This window comes from Ornithodoros turicata, unplaced genomic scaffold (genome assembly GCF_037126465.1).
Source record: "Ornithodoros turicata isolate Travis unplaced genomic scaffold, ASM3712646v1 Chromosome86, whole genome shotgun sequence".
NCBI classification, from domain to species: Eukaryota; Metazoa; Arthropoda; class Arachnida; order Ixodida; family Argasidae; genus Ornithodoros; species Ornithodoros turicata.
This window is the reverse complement of record NW_026999394.1, coordinates 108,741-130,948: the sequence shown is the minus strand read 5'-3', so window position 1 is coordinate 130,948 and position 22,208 is coordinate 108,741. Positions and strand designations below refer to the sequence as shown.

General features: G+C 45.9%; 2 protein-coding genes across 3 annotated transcripts in view; both read left to right on the top strand.

The window, feature by feature from the left end:
- Window positions 1-15,414, top strand: part of LOC135374622 (uncharacterized) — a 28,213-nt gene extending 12,799 nt beyond the window's left edge. For both annotated transcript variants that reach the window (XM_064607582.1, XM_064607581.1), the window contains exon 4: window positions 8,720-15,414. In XM_064607582.1, the coding sequence (XP_064463652.1) occupies window positions 8,746-14,484 (5,739 nt within the window). In that variant the 5' untranslated portion in view covers window positions 8,720-8,745 and the 3' untranslated portion in view covers window positions 14,485-15,414. The remainder of the gene's footprint in view (window positions 1-8,719) is intronic.
- A 4,669-nt stretch (window positions 15,415-20,083) lies between these two features.
- On the top strand, window positions 20,084-20,944 carry LOC135374601 (cellular tumor antigen p53-like). Its single transcript, XM_064607539.1, has one exon. The coding sequence runs from the start codon at window positions 20,084-20,086 to the stop codon at window positions 20,942-20,944; it is 861 nt and encodes a 286-aa protein (XP_064463609.1).
- Window positions 20,945-22,208: the final 1,264 nt, after the last annotated feature.

Genomic DNA, 22,208 nt, shown 5'->3' with positions numbered 1-22,208 from the left:
GAGAAATGCGCGAAAAAGCGAAAAATAAAAAAAATACCTCTACATTATTCCCGTAGGCATTTAGTCTTTGCACATTTACGTGATTGTTTTCCCCATACCTAAATGTGCGGGTCGAATTCGCTTCCCTTTATTTTCATGTGGGTCAGGAAGAATGCCATGATGTCACAAACTCATGGTGGCTAAATGTGTGTCATTTTGGAACGCACCTCTTAGGCGCCCGCACCAGCGTTGAGAAGCACCGGCGCTTTAGAAGCTGGTTTAGAGTCAGACGTAGTCTTCGCCCGTCGCAGCCATAACTCCGTGCCTACAGGAACCTATCGCTACGCCACTCTTCCTCATCTTAATCCTACCGGGGTCAGAGTCTAACGAAAAAGCCATCAAAGGTTTTCTCACTTCGTAACTTAGGGAAAGCGGTCATACCTGGCAACTGTACACGTGTGCTGGAATTCGACAGAAAACAATCCGTTTTCCCATTGTGTTTGCTTGTACTGCTGTAATAGGGTTGGGACCCCCAATGTGCACATTCAGTTGAAGAAAGTCGCGCGTCTATAGACCATCGGTAGTGTATTCTATAGACCAGTTTCCGCGGGTGACGTCACAAGGCCGGTGTGGGCAAAACAAATTAACAGAGAGTCCAGGACAATGAGAATGGGCGACGCCATAATGCAAAATGCCATGGAGGAATGAAACACAAGGAGCGGCTCTTCCGACGGGACGAGCGTATCCGGCTTCGCATTGTATTCTGGGATACTCCTGTCTACCACGTGACCGCTCACGTGACCCTCCAGACAGCATGGCGCCAACAGAGCAGACGATGCGAGTTGTAGTTGTGTCACAGCTTATATGGCAGTATTAAGTTGAACGCGTGCCTGCGCTTTATTTCTGTGTGTTCGAATGTTTACTGTTCTATTAGAAGACCAGTCACAGTGTGCAGAACGCAAAAGGATTCCGTGGGACTGGAAACATCACGTGTTGTAACGGTTACTTTTAACGAATGTACGTCCCTTGATTAGGTGGAAAAGAATGCCGTTCCATTAATCAGATTTGTACAACAACAGAAGATATGAAATGAATCTGCGGCACAGCTTGAGGTCCCAAATGAAGAATTCAAGATGACTCCAACACACAAGGCCGACTAAAAGTAAAACAACTGACCGTGTACTTACGAACAACACGTAGCCGTAACACATTACCATAGGTCGTTTCTACGATGGTGCTCACGTTTTCACAATAAATTACTTTCAAAAAGCAAAATCATACGGAGAGCAGCGCGAGAAACAAAGCATCGCAAAACCGAAATTTTAGAGGGGATCACGTGGTGGACAGGAAGCAATGGGCGATGTTGACTCGAGCGACCGCTAGAGGGTGGCTACGCTAGCCTGGCGCGGAGAGCCGCTCCTTGTGTTTCCTTCCTGCATGAGAAACGCGAGCCCACCAGAGCCCACGCCGTGCACAGCTCGGTGGCCGGCGCCAGATGTAGAGCATTGCTGTGCTCCCCCGACGGCTGCTGACGCATCGCGTTTCACCGAGTGCCGTCGAACTATGAACTCACCGGCGGTGGCTGATGATTCGTGTCGTTATGCTCCGCTCCGTCTCACTCTAAAGGCGCTGTCACACTGGACCGACATGACACTGACACTGACATGGCGCCGACGGAAGACAGACGTTGTCACCATACTTTGTATTGCAAAGCACAGCTGTGACACTGCGCCGACCGACAGCGACAGACGCAATTCGACAAAATGTCGCTTCTGTATGATACATTTGGATGACAAAATCGGAAGACAGACAATGTCTGACGATGTCAATGGTTTGATCGTTGCTCAAAGTATACCGCCGACAACAGACACATACTGCACGAAAAGGTTTTTTTTTCCTTTTTTTTCAGGCATAGATTGTGGCTTGGCCTATTCACGAACGGTATTAAATGGTAGAAGTATTTGTATTTACTTAACAACAGCAACTATTTTAAAAGCAGGACATGCAGGTCACCCGATCATTGAGTAATCCAGTCACACACTCGTATCGGTAGCATAATTTATTACAAACACTCTACTAGTTATGCTGGAACATGAAGTATTGTAACAAACTCAGCTTGGAGGACAAGCTCGCTGGTTGAAGGAGAACAGTAAGACGGGAGAAATTGAACTTGCGGTTGTGGAGTCCGATTGTCCAGAAGTTCAACCTAGGAGTCCCCCGTCGGGTGGGGTATCGAAGCGTACATAGAATAATTATGAGGTCACCACTCGGAGCACCGTTGACGAATCCCAAAACGGAATAGGGGTCCATGAACGTAAACAACACACATGTCAGCGCACACAATCCCACTTCACCTGACGCAATCACCAAGGGCCGAATACGCCACGGAAAGCGCATTGCAAAGCCTTCTAAGGTGAACTGAAGCAGGGGAGACATAGCGTCAAGGAATGAGATACACCTGCGTCTGTGTTGGTCTCGTATGTTCGTGATAATGACTACCAAGTGTAAACAACGAGAATTCGCCGTACTTTTCCCAAAAGGCTTATTCGGGACGCCATGTTGAAAGAAGGGACTTGTCGGTTGTCGCTGTCATTCAGTGTGCCAAGCTTGTTTGTCAGGAGGGTCCGTCGATAGCGGCATTCGGCGACGGCCGACATACGAATGTCTGTGTCGACCGTCTTTTGTATGTGCAATGTGACTGGTTCGCAGACACGACGCCTTTGGATGTCAGTCGACAGGTTCTGTCGGTTGTCGGCCCAGTGTGACACCGCCTTAAAGGGACAGTCCGGGAAAACCGGAAGTTGATTTTTTCCAACTGCCACGGAGGCTTACATGCTGGGTGGAAAGTGTCAGCTCACAAAACGGCGTGGTTTTCGAGATATCGAATAAAAAATACTCCTCTGAAGACATCCGGTTTCGTTTTTCTCCTTCGCATACTCCTTGCCCCAAGGATCCTCTATGTACGTCAGCCGTCACGTGAGCATGACGTCCCCAATGGGCAAAGTGGAGCGGAGGACCGTGCCGTTGCTGGGAATGCAGAGAGGTGTTTTTGTTCATGAGTGTACTGAACAGAAGGCTGCGTCGTGATACCTGTGTTTACATTGACGCTACTCTGCATTTTAGTCTACATAACGCGTGATTGCTACTCAAAAACATCATAATGGACAAATGCTAGCACGCGACAATCAACTATCGCGCAAACAGGCATGCACAAGTCACGTGCGGCATTGCTCTTATGCACGTCACGCGCACAGATCTCTATGTATAAAGGCTGGATGGCGCATGGGAGAGGGGCTCGCGGGGGAGAGGCGTGCATTCGGGCCGCCATGTTGGGAGGCCCTAAAGCGCAGTGTGCGCCCATAGAAAACAATGGGAGGCAACGGAGATTGTGAGTATTTATAGCGCTGCAGGCGTTGATCGTTGCTTGTCATCACACACTTTTGTAAGGTGCCAGTATACTGATGTATCCTAACAGTGTTTCACAGGTGTCCTGCCGTTCGATTCTTAATTACGTTATGTTTTGCATTCCGAAACTAGACCGTCACAACAGTGCAGCGCTGGGGATTGTACTACAGTACGTTTCCCAGCCAATATTTCAACAAGAAACGATGTGAGGTTAACAACCACCATGTATGTAATATCCCGTGCTGCGTTCTGGACAAAAATTGTTCCATAAAGAACGGTCCGGGAAAGGATATACTCGCATGGCAGAAAGAGATCGTTCTGTAGAATCAGAGCCGTTGTTTTAGCCGTGTATCGGTTTCGTATGATTTATATCAAGCACCGCCGCAGAAAGTGTCTTTTAGTGAACGACTGCGGTGCTTTGCCTCACAAATATGGACACACCGAAGCAGCCCAAATACGTTGTGAGCGTGATCTAATTGCTTCACGCAATTAGAACACGCTCGTTAGGACAGTTAATCAGGTAGTGATGTAAGCTTAATCAATTAAGTTACTTAAAAGTGGTAACACCTCCTTGAGACGCAGGATTTACCTCTTTTTGAAGTACAGCCCTTCTATGTTTGTTTGTTTCTTCCTTCATTTGTTGATTATTTGCAGGCGCGGTTGTGCCAAACTGAATGCCCTTCTCGAGTACTCACATGCTTTTGCTGAATACAACTGCAGCGTGAGCAACGCTGCTTAGGAACAGGGGCCTGCTATCCAGTGCTGACTTTGTCATGCTTGTTATGTGGAGCATGTTCGAAAAAATGCAGCTGCACATCTGAAACTCCAATGAGTATCATCGTCATCTAATAGAGAGCGTCGTAACACCGTTGTGAGACCAGACACGCTTTCTGAATATCTTCTATGGCACCTTCCGCAGTTTGCACAATTTTGTTCAGCATCGAAGTCTCTCATAGGAACCACTTTGCATTAACTGTGACTCCCATCTTACATTTTGATGTGCAAGGGCCTTCTTGCACTACACACGTATGGTCTGCAACAGGATAATTGCAGCAGGACGATTTGGAGCTTGAAACAGTTGTGATTTTGTCATTTTGGCCCTCGTGTACCCAGTCTGTGAAACGTAAACAAAAAAAATCTAACACGATATGCTTTTGTAAAGAAGACCACTGATGGTGAGTAAAGAGAATATACAAGTTCAAGTTTATTCAACATTTTATATCATACATTATATTATTCAACATTTTATATCAAGTATATACGACATCAAGTTTATTCGAGTTATTTCTTGCACTTATGCGTTTCAGGATACAATGAACGTGCAGGGAGGTCACAAAAGACTACATTTATTGTTTTATGACCTTGCTACAATGACAATATATATTTTAGGAATGACAATGGACAGGTACTCTCTCTAAATTTGTAGCACTCAATTTTAGGTTAGAATGAGCAATGAATAGCAACTTCCCTCCTGGTATTTTCTTATATATGATGAATTTTGAATTTAATGTGATCAAATATGTGTTAACATAATAGTATATATAAGAATATAATACGTGATAAATGAATGTGATCAACAGTAGATGTAAACAACACCAGTAGCCAGAGAAGTGCATTCTCACGAAATAATTTTCTTATAGCGTATATGTGCATGCCTATTAACTGAAACAATTATCACGGTTTTAATTTCTGAGAGTGTACTGTAGAGACGGCTTACATCTACAACAGTTAATACAAGGTATTATATACTGTGAACGCCTTTAAAAATCCCACGTGACACATATGCCTTTACTTTCTGGAGGTGCTGTGGTAGTCAAAGTTTGTGGGCATTACGCAGGTTCTGCACCCATTTCTTGAGTATGTCGAGGCAGCTGTGAAGTAACCTGCATTGATGATGATTACTCCAATTTTTATGGTGCATCGACAACAAAGGAAATAATACATCAGAACATTGATTTGGGTGCAACCACTTAAAAATGAATATGTTGTTTAATAAATGTATTGGACAAATGTTAAAACATCAGTTTAAAACATGGTTTACAATCCGTGTATCTTCTAAAAATTAAAAAGATGAAAAACTATTCTAAAAAGAATAATAATATCTAATTATTATATTGCTGGGTGAAGGAGCCTAAAGTGTAAGGTGTATTTCTGATGTGAACATGTAAGAAAATATGCAAAACTGAGAGAGGCTAACCACAGTGCGTGCACTGAGGTTGTTCCTTCCTGTAAAGTAGAAACCAGTGGATGAGGAACGTGACACTTATCTGTACACCCAGCCGTATCACACTACACAGATTATTCACTGGGTAGCCCTCATGACGAAACCTGTATTGAGAGACCACTTTTGCCTTAAAAAACTGCTTCAAATAGCGCGACACGCTACAAATTATTACTATCGTAACAAGCTGACGATACAGCTCAGACAAAGGCGTTATTCAAGTCGCGCCACACCACCGTTATGTAGGATTCTTTGTCACAAATCAAACCAAGGCACAAAAGAATACCAATACATGAAAAAAGGTGACAATCGTGGTCTCATTATGACGTAATACCGAACTTGCGCGTGAAGGTAATTCAAAGAAATGAATGTGGCACTTGCTTCCGCAGAGAACACCGTGTACCATGCTAGCAATGCATGCAAAAAAGCGCTCGAGTGCTCGCACATATATTGATGACAACACTACCTGTGTAGTGTAACGTGTTCTTTCAAGCATATTATGCATTCAAACTGTATTTGCCGCCGGGTAAAATGCAAGTGTGCTCGATTGAACGTCGGAAGAGCGATTAAGCAACCTGCATCCAGTGCTCGTTTTGGACAAAAAAACACTTCATAATGGTCAACTAAATATACAGAATGAACGCCTATTTATTCCTCGATAAAGAGTGACTCACCTGTATAAATTTAGGCCCTGTAACCTTGCCAGTACGGTTGGTACGACCGTAATTGCAAGAAGTTGCCATGATCGCTGCGGCGACTGTTGTGAGCACCGTAAGATGGCGGCCGGTTTCTTCACGCTCGCGCTCCCTATCCGCGATCCAGCCTTTTACAATCGAGATCAGTGGTTCCAACGGTTGCGCCATTTCGAAAGGCAGTACACCGGAACATGCGTCACGCACCGGAACTGGCCTCGCTCTTCCCCAGCGTTCCCAGGCTCCCCGGCTCCGAAGAAGGGGTGCGCAGGGTGCACCCGGGAACGTGCACCGGAAGTCACTTCGGAGGTGTTAAGTGATCCCCTGAAAGAGGGAATGTTCCCGGAGCACGAACCTAACGCGCCCACTGGTAACAGAAAAATTCGGCGAGGAGCGGAAGCGGCCGCTCGACGGCTGCCAATAGCACTGCTTCACGCGCTATCGTTCCATGAGCGGACATGCCGTACCAGTGGCGGGCATTTCGGATGCTCGTATGGCTAACCTTGGAAGTGGGAAGGCACGGTCTCGCCCGCCCGCTGCTGTCTGAGGGCGCATTTTTTAACGGTTGCTTCGCGAATATGCTTTGACTTCAAGAACTTGTTCTGTGTGTCACTCTAACTTTTCTGTGTGTAGGAGAATATTTATCGGTTAATTTGAAGTCAAAATTTAACACGGACTAACGAAACGGCCGCTAGGGCGCCACCGTCCGCCACAGTGGAAATCTGTGCATGCGGTTCATCCCGCCGTTTTTCCTTCGAGTTGTCATGCCGGTGGGAAAGTTGGCCGTCTTTCCGTCGAGAAACCGCCGCATGCGGTTAAGGCTTAAAAGTGCTCGATCGTTAGCCACCTGACAAGAGGGATGCTGCCTTGGCAGAGCTTGTGACATTTATTCAGCGCTGCGCGTGGGAGTCTGTCGACTAAGCGTAAAACCGTGTGACTCATTCTGCGTAACGTTAACCGATGACTTGGCCTTTGGCCCACAGTTTTCGCGAAAATTGCGTTGTTTTCCTTTTCCATTCCTTCTTAAGTTTGGTGGGGGTCCGTTTATGGGAGTAGCCGAATTTGTCGCGTGACGACTTAAGTCGATCCCAATTTTTTTTTTTTCACAAACATCAACATTGAAGGAAAACGTGTGTGTGGTTGTATTTTCCCCTTCGTGTTTGACCCTTGTTCATAACACTGCATTATGTCAACCTCGCCAAGGTACCAACTACCCCAAGCATATACCATGTGACGTAGGGTGACGTACACTAGCGTTAGAAATGGGCCACGCGCACTTAGTCGTCGTTGATACGTGTCGTCTACTGTGGCCAGTATATCGTTTTATGTAACGTCCACACAATCGTCGATGTTACGGAGGGTCGCGACCGCACGAATAGCCCCGAGAACAGATAGTTTAACCTTCGGCTACGTATCCCACGCTTCTTGGTTCCAGTGTGGGAGGGTTAAAACGATGAAATTCTTGCCCGGGGGTGCCACTGGATCTTTTGAGAGGTGCTGTTGCTAATTTCCTATTCAGAGATGACTCACCTACTACTCAGCCCTTGTCCTACTGACACATCTCCATTAACGTGGAATCGGCTTTCGTCCATTATGTCGCTGTTAAGCCCCACAACAATCTGATTTATGTTTAAAGGGACTATGAAATTTCCCGAACCCCCACACTTTTTTTCGATGGAAACTGTTCTTCCCGCAGAGAAACTAATATGCCACAAATTTTTCCGGACGAAATCGCTCCACTCTGCGAGGAGCGCGCGCTGGAAATGTCTCTTCCGCGTTCCTCCTCTCCCGCGCATATTTCTCTGCCGATGGTGTAACTGTACGGACCGCACTTCGGTTCCCCGTTACGTCACCGGTGTTGCACAATGGCAAGTAATGCCGCGAGCTCGCGCTGTGGCTGCCGCCACTGCCGAAATCTGCCGATCGCGCGAAAGCTGCTGTCATGGAGATTTCCAGTCCCGATGAACGCATACGCGGGATCCTACGGCGCATGCTCCTGGCGGGATTCCTCGGCTCGGCAACACGTCACGATGACGTGTTGCTGAGCCGGCCGTGGTCGCGTCAAGTTGCCCGTTGTGTCTCCGCTCGGTAGCTCGCCACGGCGCGGCGCTAGCTGTCCTCCCTTCGCCGCTCCGTTTAAATTCGCTCCCGAGAAATCCGCTCGCGCGACGAAAGTAAAATTTCGGTTCTAGACTCAGAAAAATGCCTTCTTTCGAACGAAACGAAGAAAAAAATCGTTTCATAGTCCCTTTAAACAACACAAAACAACATAATTCACACCAAGAAGTCATTTTTACACTGTTGAATTTTCATAGCAGGAGCAAGCTAACATGTTACGTAACGATCGTACATTGCCAGCCTGTGTTCGATGAATTATTTCGATCAATGTGCTCGTGTTTCTAATTTCCCCTCAAAATTGCAGGAGTTTGTCGTCTCTTCTCAAGAAGAATGGCTTCACCGTCTGTAGTTGATCTGAAGATGGAAACGTCAGAAGACTGGAAGGAGGTCAGGAAGGAAATGCATCGAGCCATAGTGGACAGAGATGAGACACGTGTTCTAAAGTGCCTGGATGCTGTGCCTGCCCTGAAAATGTGGTTAGATGCCGATGAAAATGTATCTGCTCGCTACAAAGCTGTTGAAGAGAAAGCTTTCCGCATTCATGCTCTGCTAGTATCGCGTGATTGCAGAGTGAAGAACGACGTAGAATTATCGTGTTACGAACGTCTCACACCTCTTGACCGAGCTGAAATTCAGCGGGAGTGGCATTACACCACAGAACGCGTGGACTCTTACATCGACTATCTGAAAAGCAAATCACGGAGCGTCACCAGATGTGATGACTTCAATGAGCGATTGGAGAAGATGTTCGAGCACCTCTCCAGTGACGAATTAAACAGGAATATTCTGAAAGTGGCTGCAACAGCACCGCACCTACAAGTACTATTCGACTTCAACAGTGAGAGCGTTCAGCGGACTACGGGACGGAGCAATAAAGGTGAAGTCGGTCTCACTTTCTGCAACAAACAAAGAGTTTTCATCGGGGCCAGCACTACAGAAGCAGAAACCTGTGGAACTGTCATTCACGAGTTATGTCATATGGCACTTCGCCTAGTATATAATAATGATTGCCTGCCTTATTTCCGCGGGGATACAGAGAGAGAACAGCAATATAGAGCCATTCTGAATGACATAAAAGGAAGGAAACACGGACTCGATGATCTCATCCAACTAGCTCTCAGCGATGATGAAGAAGAAGAGCTAATTGTACGGATTCCTCACATACTGGCCCAATATGGTTGCGACGATAGAAATAGGGTTCTGGAACGGGAAGTACCGAAACTACGAAAGTTTTTCGAGGAACATGTCATACCGGACATGCGGGAATACATTCAGAATGGCATTCCATCCGTAGAAGCAGAACAGATAAAAAGGGAAAACGAGAAACTCAACAAAGCTTGCGATATTGGCAAACTCAATGTCCAATTCGAGAAACCAATAAGTAGAAGTCTCTGGGAGAAGGGGTCGCTTCACATTGTTACGGGTCCAGAACTGAGGCTTCTCGAAATAATGGTTCACAACGCTGTGGAATCTACTGGTCGACCATACTTGTTTTTTGAAGCACACGAGAGCTGCCCCACGCTGGACTGTGATGTGTTAGTGAAGAACAAATGTGCATTTGTGCTCGTGACAGTTCGTAATGTCACACACTTTATAGAAACTCTTAGATTCCTGAGTGACGTGTCCCGTGTGGCTGGAACTAAAGTCATTTTGCTCGTGGAAGACAGTGAGAAAAAAAACTTGATAAAAAAAGTGCAAGAAGGTGCATTATTTTCCGGGGTGCACGAAGATCACAGGATCGACGAAGCACGCTTTAAGCATGTCACGAATAGCTGCAAAAAAGAAGTTTTCAAAAATTCTGTCGTAAAACTTCAAGGTCAATATGTTTCACGGCTTCCAGAGGTCATAAATATGGACACCTTCTCACACTGCGTAGACACCGCTGTTTTCCTAAAGCTATGCGAGTCAGAGAGCATTGACCTGGGACCTCCTCTTCATGGACTAGAAGAACGTGTTCAGAACTATTACGTGAAAAGAGAGTGCAGAAGAGCCCTGGAAATTAACTTGAAAGAATGCAATCTAAATGACCACAGTGAGGCTTTCGCACTTCTGGGCTGTCCACACAATCAGGTCGCAACACTTCTACCTCCCGGTTGTGAGGCAAAGGCCAAGAAGGATTTAAAGAATTTCGAGAAATTTGTACTCGTCCACGAGCCATGTGACTACGAAGCTCTCCTGGAAGATGGTCATTTCCGAAACAAAGTAGTGCACCTGCTAAAGTTCGATGAACCTCATAAGAGACTCTTGTGGACCAAATCAAATGGTCGTCTCAGTCACCTTCCAATGACGGGAAGTGAGAGTTACACCGAGGACGCGTTGTTGAAACTGAATGAGAAGGTTGTGTTGTCGAACGTAGAGGAGAAGGTTGTCATTGTGTCTGGTGCACCAGGTATGGGAAAGAGTACTCTAGCAAAGCGCTTGTGCACAGAAGTAAAAAATCGAGATACGAAGCGGTGGGTGATGTACGTCGACCTTCCTCAGAGAATGGCATCTGTTAAAACAGCGTCGCCGAGTCAAGCGGATATCTGCAGATATCTAGCGGATCTGTGCCAAGTACAAAAAGATGGTCTAGAGTTCGCTTTGTTCAAGAAAAGTTTGAACGACGGAAGCCCTTTCGAGATTGTCGTCATCTTGGATGCCTTCGATGAAGTGAACGAGGAATGCCGCAAGTGCGTCTCGGAGCTTACATCGTTTCTATCTGAAAAGAAAGCTTGCAAGATATATATGTTTACTCGCACTGTATTTAAGTGCCATGCACAAGATGCTTTCCACACGGTGTCATATGAACTCCTTCCTTTTTCAGACGAAAATCAGGTGGAGTTCATTAGAAAATATGAGGGAACAGCTCATTCAACCAATGAAAATACTGGAGCCTCCAAGCTGTTCCAGCGACTGCACACGAACTTGAAGGAGACAAACAAGACAGTCCTAGAAACCCCTCTCCTGCTTCGTATGATCCTTGAAATGAAGAATGGGGAAATTGCAGAGTCTGATGATTACTCTTCGTTACTTAAACGTGCAAACATATCAGCCGATAAGAATAAGAACTTATATATTGTACACGTGTACAAGTTGTTTGTGTGGTACAAGCACCTTGTATTCAGAATTGAAAAAAGAAAAGAAAATCTCCGCCTACACGCCGTACAAGAGGAGAATGACTCCGCAGCGCTTCAGTTTTACGAAAACCATAAACTCCTCGCTATGAAGTGTATATTCCCTCAGGAAACCTTGAAATACTTATTGAACAAAGACGAATTAGAGAATTTAGAGCCCGAAGGACGTTTAATGAAGGACGCAGCTAATAATTGTCTCAAAGAAGGATTTCTGAATGGTCTGAACAACGGAATTCCAGAGTTCGTTCATAAGACATTCGCTGAATTCTTTGCAGCCGATTACTTACTGAAAAAAGCGAAAGTAACAGAAAATTTAGACCTGAGGGATGTCATTGTCAATCTGTACCGTGAAGAAGAATACAGCGGTGTAATGATGTTGTTCGACGCACTGGCATCGGAGTCCTTTCCCCTTCACTCTGCTGTGATGAACAATGACGCTTCATATTTTGAGCAGCTCGATATCCAAAGAGAGGATATGTTGAAAGTCGATGAGCTCGAAAGGACGCCACTGCACTTAGGAGCCCTGCATTCTGATCAAGCAACATTGAAGAAGCTTCCGATGGATGATGAGCTAATCACGAAGGATTTGTTTCAACTGTCACCGTTTGGGTACGCAGAGCTGCGGTCTCCATGGGACGCAAAATACGCTGGAGAATGGATGGAATGCTTGCGGACTGAGACTTCGGCTGCGGGAGACAGACTTAACGTGTTATGCGCTCGATGCAGTGAGGAAGCAGTGAGACGTTCTACCGAAAATCTGCGCAGGTTTGAAACGTTGGAGCAAAAGAGACATTTCCTTGAACGAGCAATATTCACGGCTGTGAGACATGACCTACGAGGCGTTTTAGACGTGTATCTGAGCTATGTGTCCCAGAAAGAGAGTACCGTAATCCTAGACAGAGGCATCATGGACCAATTAGGATCACGCAACGAACGAAGCTTGAGATGTTCTGCAGAGTCTTCGGTAATCGGAAACCTTGATAGTTTTACAGACAGTAGCAATAGAACTGTCCTTTTTTACGCAAAGTCCGAGACTGTTTGTAAAATGCTCCTTCCTTACTGCGATACGGGAATTCTTGATAAGGATGGAAACACAATGTTGCACATTAGTGCGAATGAAGGAAATCTGGAGACAACACAGTTTTACCTCGCACATTTATCCGTTAACAATAGAAATGGACACTTTCAAACTCCTTTGCACTTGAGTGAAGATGCAGAGATTGTGAAGCTACTTCTTCCTCTTTATTCCTCAGTGAATGTTCTCGATTATCATGAAGAAACTCCGATAGATATATGTGCAAAGAGAGATGATTTGGAGGCCATGAAGTTGTTACTCCTTCGCACTCGGACATATGACATACATCACATCAGACTGAACACAACACTTCATGTGGCTTCTCACTCTCATTCCCTAAAAGCTGTGACGTTTCTTCTACCTCACACAAACGCGCACATGCTTAACAACAAAGGAGAAAGGTGCTTAGACGTTGCTCGGACAAGTTGGAAATATGAGTCGAGTTCGGATCTCAACGTTGTGAGGTGTCTCATCCCGCACTCGCTCGTGAACTCACCTGAAACGCTCGGCTCATCACCGTTGTACGTCTGGGCGGGACGTGGTAGAAGGAAAAGGATGCAAACTCTATGGCCTTATTTGCGACACAGTGACCCTAGGCATGCACAGAGGATCAGCAGAAGCTTTGTGTATGTGTGGATGAACAGGGATTTCCAAGAAGAAATTTCGTGTCTGAAACTTCTCTTCCTCCATTTAGATGACATCGCTGGTGATCGTTATAGCCGTAAACTCCTACATGATGTTGCCAAGAGTAAGCTACGTGAGATAAAAGAAGAGAATTTCATTAATTACATGAAACTGTTACTGCCGCATTTAAATCTCAGTGAGCAGGATTATGTAGAGTGGAGCGAAGAAAGTGACGACATCGTTACCTTATATCGGGGATGGTCGCACATGAATAACACCGATGATCCCCACATTCACGATGTCAACGCGGAAATGGTCGACGACGATGGCAATACAAAGTTGGTGATAGAAGCACGGAAAGGTAATGTGGAAGCTGTTAAGATTCATCTCTCCCCTTCATCCGTGTGCTTTACAGATGAGAGAGAGAACACTGCATTGCACTTGAGCGCGAGGAAGGGACACCCAAATGTGGTGAAGTTCCTCATTCCTTTTTATACATCAGTGGACGTGATCAATGTGGATCGAGAAACGCCGATGCATGTGTGCGCCTTTGGAGGACACCTGGACGTTGTAAAGTTAATATTACTCCGCTCTAGAATGAGTTCCCGTGACAAGCTTGGATGGACACCTCTTCACTGGGCCTGTGAAAGTGATGAAGTTGATATCGTGAACTTCCTTCTTCCCCACTCGTTCCCCAATATGCGCGACACAGTCGGTTACACATGCTGCGCTCTTTCCGCTGAAAGTAGCAACATGAATGTTCTGAGATGCCTCATCCCTCACTCTCTTATGAACTGTCCTAATGAAGACGGCAAATCACCAACGCGAATGTGTGCAGAAGATTATATGAGAGAAGAGCTAATGACATTATTACCATATTCTTGTGATTATGACGCAGCGAGTTTATTGACTATTCTCCCGCTGCCATTTCGTGGGGACGATATGAGTATGGAAGCTACGCCTTGTCTGAAACTGATGGTACTCCACTCATGTGTCAAGGCAGTAGATAAGTGTTTCTGTGCAACACTCAGCCGCATTCGAAAGTATTATGTAGAGAGTGATTCATTCTGGCATCCAACAGAGACTAAGAGATCACTATTCCTGAACTATATTTCTTTCTTGCTTCCACATACAAATGTTTCTGCTAAGGATGATGAAGGCAAGAAACTATTACAAGGAGCCCTCCAATGTAGCGACGATCCCGAATTGGTTAGCTTCCATCAGAAATGGACTAGCTTGAGTGACTTTCATTCATGATGCTGACGATTGTTGGCAACGGTTGTGGTTAAGCACTAGGTGGCATCGAGCTGTCAATGGACACGAGCTCTGCAGACGATATAGCAGTTTTAATAGAGGTATCAACAGCTGTATACTGAGTCCTTGCCTTCACCCGAGAAAGCACAAATATTCATCCAGTGTCAAAAATATAGGAAAAAAATCTGTTTTGTGATTTTTTGTGATTGTGATTATGACTAACGCGTTTTGTTTCTTCCTTATTCCTTATGTTACAAAGTACCGTTCCATAGTAGGTTCATAAGGTGATTTGAAAATGTGTAAAAAATGTGTCTATTCCTAATGTGCTAGTTATATGGTTAGCTATGATATGCCACAGAATTAGAATACGGCTGCGTGCGATTATGTTTATATAGTGCATCTCACGTAGACTGGAGATAACTATAATACAGCGATTGAATCTCACATTCTTAAAAAAAAGTAGGTCAGTGTTATACTTTTTAGAGTGGTAATGGCTTGTCACCAATGTTAGTCGAAAGATGTGTGAAGTTTAATCCATTTAGCAGGGTGATACGCTTTAGCACTGGAGATATATGGGTCCTAAGTTTACCGCCCTTGGTGTCAAATGTATATACCCAAATGTCAAATGTTAAGGTGTTTTTCGCACATTGGAGAGGGCTTAATTCAAATTATTTTGGAACTCTCGCTCACTTCGCTGCAGAGTTGTGTAAAGTAAATATTGTCGAGCGAAACACGTGTGTGATACAGTCGTACTTTGATTACGACCGAATAAATGTACGGGTTCCAAATTTCTTTTCCAGTTATCGTTACAGATTACGGAACATATTACTTTGAAGTAATCAAGGTTCGTGTAAAGGAACTTCGACTGACTCAAATATGCCTGTTACAAATTGGATTTGTGTACGTGTGATTAAATGATTATATGCAGTTGTCCTTGGAAGTAATCTGTCCACTTAGATGTCATCAAGAGATGCAGATGGGGAGAAAATTCTGTGAACCGGTAAGCAAAGATGAAGGGAAGTGTCCCAGGATGAGAGCCGCCCATATATTTCGAACAGAGACTGCTATTCCTCTTCATCATGAGCGAGAATCAGAATTAGCGGCTCGCACACAGCGCAGGACATGTCCTAGAGCCTCATAGCAGCCACAAGGACACGTGTTTCGAGGGGACGCAAGTTATAGTTATGGCCAAGCTTGTGAAAGCTCAGGATGCGTGCTTTAGTTGTTATTACACTTACTTTTGCGGATTCTAACTACCCGAGCAGCACACAATATTGGTCCAATATTGGCACTGTCTCGGTTCTAGTGAGCCTAATGAGGGCCAATCAAGCCAATGAAGAGCAATAAGGTGTTATCCTGGCTCATCCTACTCTCACCACCGTGCTACCCATGGCAGTGTTTCAATACCTACACAGGTAAATATAAGAAAAAAGATGAAAGAGAGAGAGAAAAAAATAATGCATTCTACTGTGATGCCTTCCCGTTATCGTGCTGCCATTCAAACCAATTAAAACGAGACCGGAGTGGCAGTTGCTATAGCTACAGGGCATTCGTATTCTTCATTGGCTCACCACGGGCTTGCAACATTGGACCAATATTGGCAGTTCCAGTGGCGTATTACCAGACCTTTGTTGCACGGCCTATATACTGGACCAACGTAACTTATATTGGCTGCCAATTTTGGACCGATATGGGACCATTGATTGCGTGCTGTTTTTAGAGTTATGTTTAGAGTTACCAAATTAAATTTTCGCAGCCATCTTGTGCTCCCAGCACATCACTTTCATAGCTGCTTTCATATCGTGCATTCGTGCTGCCCAAACTCGAATACGCGTCGGCCATATGGGATCCCCATCAAGAGTACTTAATTCAAGCATTAGAGTCAGTTCAAAATGTGCTTCATTACATCTAACTATTCCAGAGACGCGAGTGTTTCACGTATAAAGAAAAACCTCGACGTTGATCTTCAAGTCAAGACGGTTGATAGCCAGGCGGTGCCTCTTCCATAAAATGTATCACAACACAAACGCTCGCGATCGTCTCCTAGTCCCTGCTAACTAGATTTCTAAAAGCGATAAAACTCCAGTGCGGGGGACACAGACAGACAAAACAGATGACGCAAGTTCTATCGCTTTTGAACTACATTTCATCTCGTCTGGACCACATCCATGTGATTATGCTTTCACATTGTAATATCACTTCCTTTCTGAAATAATTCTTTCCTAACGATATTAGTGATTGGAATCTTCAGCCTGAACATGTTGCTTGTACACCCGACACTCCGAGGTGGAAAATATCTGCAAGTGGAACCACTTGCAAGTTGTTTATGAAACAAATATCCCCTTCGAGAAACCATTTGGAAGTTGTCCGCTTTAAAATCCACTTGGAAGCCGTTCCACTTTGGAAACCACTTGGTAGTGGTTCCACTTCAGAAACCACTTACATATCCTTTTCCACTTTGGGACCTATTTGCAAATGGCTCCACTTGCAGAACCACTTGCTAGTGAGTCCACTTCAGTTTCCAGCTTACACTCTACGCCCAGTAACGGTTACGTACCACACGAACATCAGCTCCATTATCTTCTTCTTTCTATGATTCAAGAGGTACGGCTAACGTGATAAAATATGAAGTACCGCGCACATACCGTTTCGTGCATGAGGTACACATGCGATACGATGCGCCTTCGCCGCTTACGAACGAGACCAGACAAACGTGAAACATTGTCAGTTCTCATTTCAAGCTTCCAACCTGACATGGACAAGGGAATCATGCCGCCAGCGAAGTCCAAACCGAAACAGTCGGAAATCACACATATTCAAGATAGGGCAAGCCGTCATTTTGATCCTGGGAACGAGGTCAACCGGAAGTCGCACGTACGCTAGTAATGAATTACGCTGTAATTTGCAAATTTTATAGTGAGGTTAGGTTAGGTCAGTACATTTTTCACGCGCGGAGGGGGGGAGGACAGTTTGGAGACAAGCTTGAAGAGTGTTTCTGACTAGTAGCGTGGGCCCCCTGTTGAATTCGTTCATGTACGACGGATGGTCGCCGCTCTGTTCGTTTTTGCACGCCGCTTTTTCTTCACAGGGGCGTCAGAAGTCTGCTAAAGGCTCACCATTCCACAGAAACAGTGCACAGCCGACAATAAAGTAAAATAAAAGCGCTTCAAAGACGCGACAGCGTCGCTATCTCACCCTCTGATATGTCACGGCGAAAGAACTCCGCCCGGGGACCAGCCAGAGCGCACAGAAACTAGCATACACCCGTGGAGCAGCGCGCCTGGTGGCCGTCTCCCGCAAGAGTCCCGCTCTGTCGGATAGGAGGCTGTGGCCACTCCTCACACCAGACAATATTCATCTAGCCACCATAGCAGAAAACATCTAAACCAAATCGTATCAACGTCACTAGCGCCCCATGCGGAAGCTACAAACAACTATCGACAGTCTGGCGTGTTTACGTCGGTATAGCGCCTAGGAAATGCATGAAGACGAAAGTTTGCGTGGCCGTATTTAATTTGTAAAGCGGTGCCTGATATCGACGATTTTTTTGTAGGGTTTCTTGGCGTAACTTCTTCACTCTGCGGCAGCGGAAGTCTGTCTGTTCAATAGGTATCGCGCCACGCGCGAAAATGTGACTGACCTTTTATAGCATACACCCTGGGTTTTTTTCCGCGTGGAAAATATTTTCGCGTTTTCGAGCAGAGCAGCTTTGAGGACTCATTCGCGAGAACTTAAATTCGCGACACAGGTTTGCGGGAGTGCTTTGCTCTTGCATATCGTGCCGACGTCAATACTCGGGCATATTTCGGCACGGAGATTGTTTACGTGGACTGCGGCATTCTAGGTCTATTCCTTTCTTCTCTTCACAGAGATGGTAAAATGGCCTTTAGAGAACTTGTAGGAGGCCATAGTACTGGCCGTGTGCAGGTCAGCCAGTTCATTTTAGCAGTTCTCACTAATTATCACACGGGGCACTGAACAGTTCGGTTGAGATGACGTATAATCATACAAGCTGGTTTTGAGAATGCGGGGAAAGGCATGTTCTGGCTTCGTGGTATAGCGGTATATTGTATGTATAGTGCAAAGCGTTTATAGGAGCAACAAAATCATGATGAATTTTCATCTCTTTGCATCTTGCCTGATGGGATAAAACAATATTCAGCGCTTGCTTAAACTGCCTACGATGCATGGAGTAGAAAGGGTCAGGTAGTCATGGTATAGTGTCGAACGCCGAACGATTTTCGCCCTCATATGGCCAGAGTTATTCGCGGGAACTTAAAGGGACTATCGCATCCGTCTCGGTTATATATATATTCGGGTTATACTCCGCCCCGCTTATTGTTACCGCATTTCTTCATAGTTTTAGGGCCTTCCGTGAAAGCGGCTTGGAGGCGAAAAATATTGCCATGTCATTCTTGTCAGTTACTCCTAGAGCAAAATTTGTTAACAGTGTGCGGGAAAACTTGGTAAGCAACGCTTCCAGAAGCTGCTGGTTATGTCAAGGAACAGAGCATTTTAATACTTCCGGCTCATTTAACATTTCAGTAGCAGGTTCCTCCTCTTTGCTAGCATCACTTGAATGTAGATTTTCAAGCAATATGTATTTGTTTTCCAATGTATTACCTTCCTCGTAATGCTTTCTATGCCGGAAGCATTTTGAATAAAAATGAATAAGTAATCTCATGCTGGTGGAAAGCAAAGAGTACAAGAATGAAATAAAGCCGTTTGCAATGCTGCCAAAGCATGCTCACGTATGTGGGCTTCGTGTGTGCCTCGTGGCCAGGAACGCGTAGCCGAGAAAGCTTGGCCACGAACAGGTGCGCTATCGTTCGTATCGCACATCCTCTGGCAGAGAAACGCATTTGCATGTTGAAGCCGTTTTCATGAAGTTAAGTCTTGTGGAAAGAAGTAGTTGCTTTAGGAGGTTTAAAATGATTTAGCCAAATAGTCCCGGGAGATGAGCAACTGCGGTATATTTTGATCACCCGCTTCTTTTTTTCTTTTTTTGTCCGGCGCACAATAACTGCACCTTGACGTAGCGGAAGATGCTAGCACAAGAGGGCACGACAACAAGCAGCCTGCTTCTTTGAAACGATCAGCTTTATTACATTTCTCGAAATAAATAAATAAATAAATCAAAGCGCGGAGTTAACACCATTTCGTAATTCCTGGAGTAGTTCGTTACAATATTGTGTACACATGTACGCATGCAACAGAGCTGTCAAACCTGTAGGCCACGTATTTGCGCATACAGTTCAAAGCAAGACGCAACTGCAATTTTACATAATGTGATGTAAAATACATATATGGCACCAAGAGCGCCAGCAGCGTTGGGTTCTCCACTTTTCAGTGAGCTTTTTGCGCACTTCAGAATCAATATCCCGACCAGTCGAATTTCTTAAAAAAGTACCTGGTTTAATATTAATAGATTTCCCAATCATCCGTCCCAGTAGTGGCAGTCGTCAACGCATATACGAGCGCTCTATAGCATTTGCATTGAGGAGAACCCTAGGATGCGAGCGCCCCAAACGGCGCGGTGCAGAGGAGGATAGGGGAGGAGGTTGAACGGACGCTTCGAGGCGAATGAGCAGGCATCGAAAACATGCCTGGGCACCTTCGTTCGACTACTGTCAACATGGAGGCTGTCAAGCAAGAAGACGTCGAACCTCGTCCGACGAATGTTCAGGCACCAAACACAAACTGCGCAAACCACAGTGCCGAAGACTGGCCAGGTGACGTTGGATTCCAAGTTAAGTTCAAAGATTATGCATCAACAAACAACGTTTGGACGTACTCGGAAGACAGGCGCAAGCTTTACACCGTGATGGGCAACGCGGTTCCAGCTCATTTCGTCACTGACCAAGCTCAGCCTCCAGGTACGACTGTTTGCATTGTCGCCGTGTATCGAGATCCAGGTCTGAGGCTCAAAAATATTCGCCGGTGTTCCTTACACGCTGTGGGATCGGACGGAAAGAATAATTCTCGTGATCACTGGATACTTTGCGATCACCCAGCCACCGTGTACTCCGAAGATGAAGCAAACGGGCAGCGTAACTTTCTCACAGTTCCTTTCGAGGATCCGGATCGTGACAGTAAGGATCTGTTTACGTACAGATTGCGTTTCATGTGTCGCAACAGCTGTGCAGGCAGCATTAACCGACGGGCTACTGCAGTGCTCTTTATTCTACGATCTCCGGAAGGTCGAGACATTGCACGTCGTGTCGTGGAAGTGAAGGCTTGTGCTTGTCCGCGTCGCGATCGGCAGCGCGATGAAATGCAGCGGAAGCGTGCACCGTCCGACAACGAAGATGGCAAAACGATTTACACAATTTATGTCTATGACAAGGAGAGGTACGAATTTCTGCGTGGAGTTAAGGACTCCTTGGAGAGTTTTGAAGCAGAGAAGGCGACGAAGAAAAAGAAGACGGCAACCCAAACCGTTCGCGAACATACCAAGAAGTAGAGCTTTCAGTCTCTGCCTCAAATGTAACCAATAAATCCCAACAGCATACCTTCCATTTATGATGTGTTATTCAGGTACACAGGTTGCACTCCCTTTTACTGCTTTTCGGGGTATGCTGCCTTTCATAGTTCGTAATCCGTCTTTTGTTGTCCAAGTTTGGTGGTGGGTGGGTGTGGTGGGTGAGTGGTGAAAGGGCTCGCCGTTGTCGGCCTCACAGAGGTGGGCAACGTCACGACTGACGCCCTGGGGGAATGTGCGTCCTGGGCCGACTTCTAAGGGAACTGTGCCGACATATGTCTGAAACACTTTTGTACGCCTCCCAAACCTTCTGCAAAGAAGAGATCAGGTCCCCCCTCAAGTCCTCCGAGCCCATTTTCATGCTCTAGTAGACGAGAAGTTTTCTACGTTTACGGCAGCAACAACAACAACAACTTTATTTTCGGCCTTGGAGAGTGGGGAGTTTCATCGCAACAGGCGATACTCTACCCCAGTGCTTGGTGGAATGGGGGGAATAAAATAACGAGCCCCTTTACAATAACGATCGAAGTCCGATGGTGTCCAGAAATGTCAGAAGAGCTTTGAGCGCAGAGCGTTGCTGGGCTGGATTGGGCCAGGGACCAAGCAATTTCGGTAGGGAGAAAGGGCCAGAGTCCAGCTGACGAAGAGACTCGGAGAGTGTGATTCGGGAAGGTTCGTAGTGAAGGCAATGAAGAAGAATGTGCTCCAGATCCTCAAGAGCACCACAGTGGCAACAGGTGGGAGAATCAATTTGTCTCAAGCGGTAACGCCACTGAGCTGTAAAGGCCACATCGAGGCGCATGCGGTGGATTAATGCAGCATCCTGTTACGGCAGCATATACTGATGGCGCATCCCGAAACAACAAGTCCGCCTTAGCCTTCGTCATTCCATCCGAAGGCGTCGTGCACGGAAGACGCCTTTCACATCCAACCTCCTCCACAGCTGCGGAACTCTATGCCATCCTTTTCTTTCTACAACACATCGCTGATTTTCCACCCCGGGAATGGGCAGTCTTTACAGACTCCAAATCTGCACTTCAAGCAATTGAAACTTCCGGCATAAGAGGCCCATCCGCACCCCTAGTCACAGACGTGTTAATGGCTTACCACACTATCTACGCCGCAGGCCACAGGCTAGTTCTCCAGTGGGTTCCAGCCCATTGTGGTGTCGTGGGGAACGAGCAGGCCGACAGCGCCGCAGAAGCAGCACTCTCGTCTCGGAAGCGGACCCGTATTGTTCTGCTCA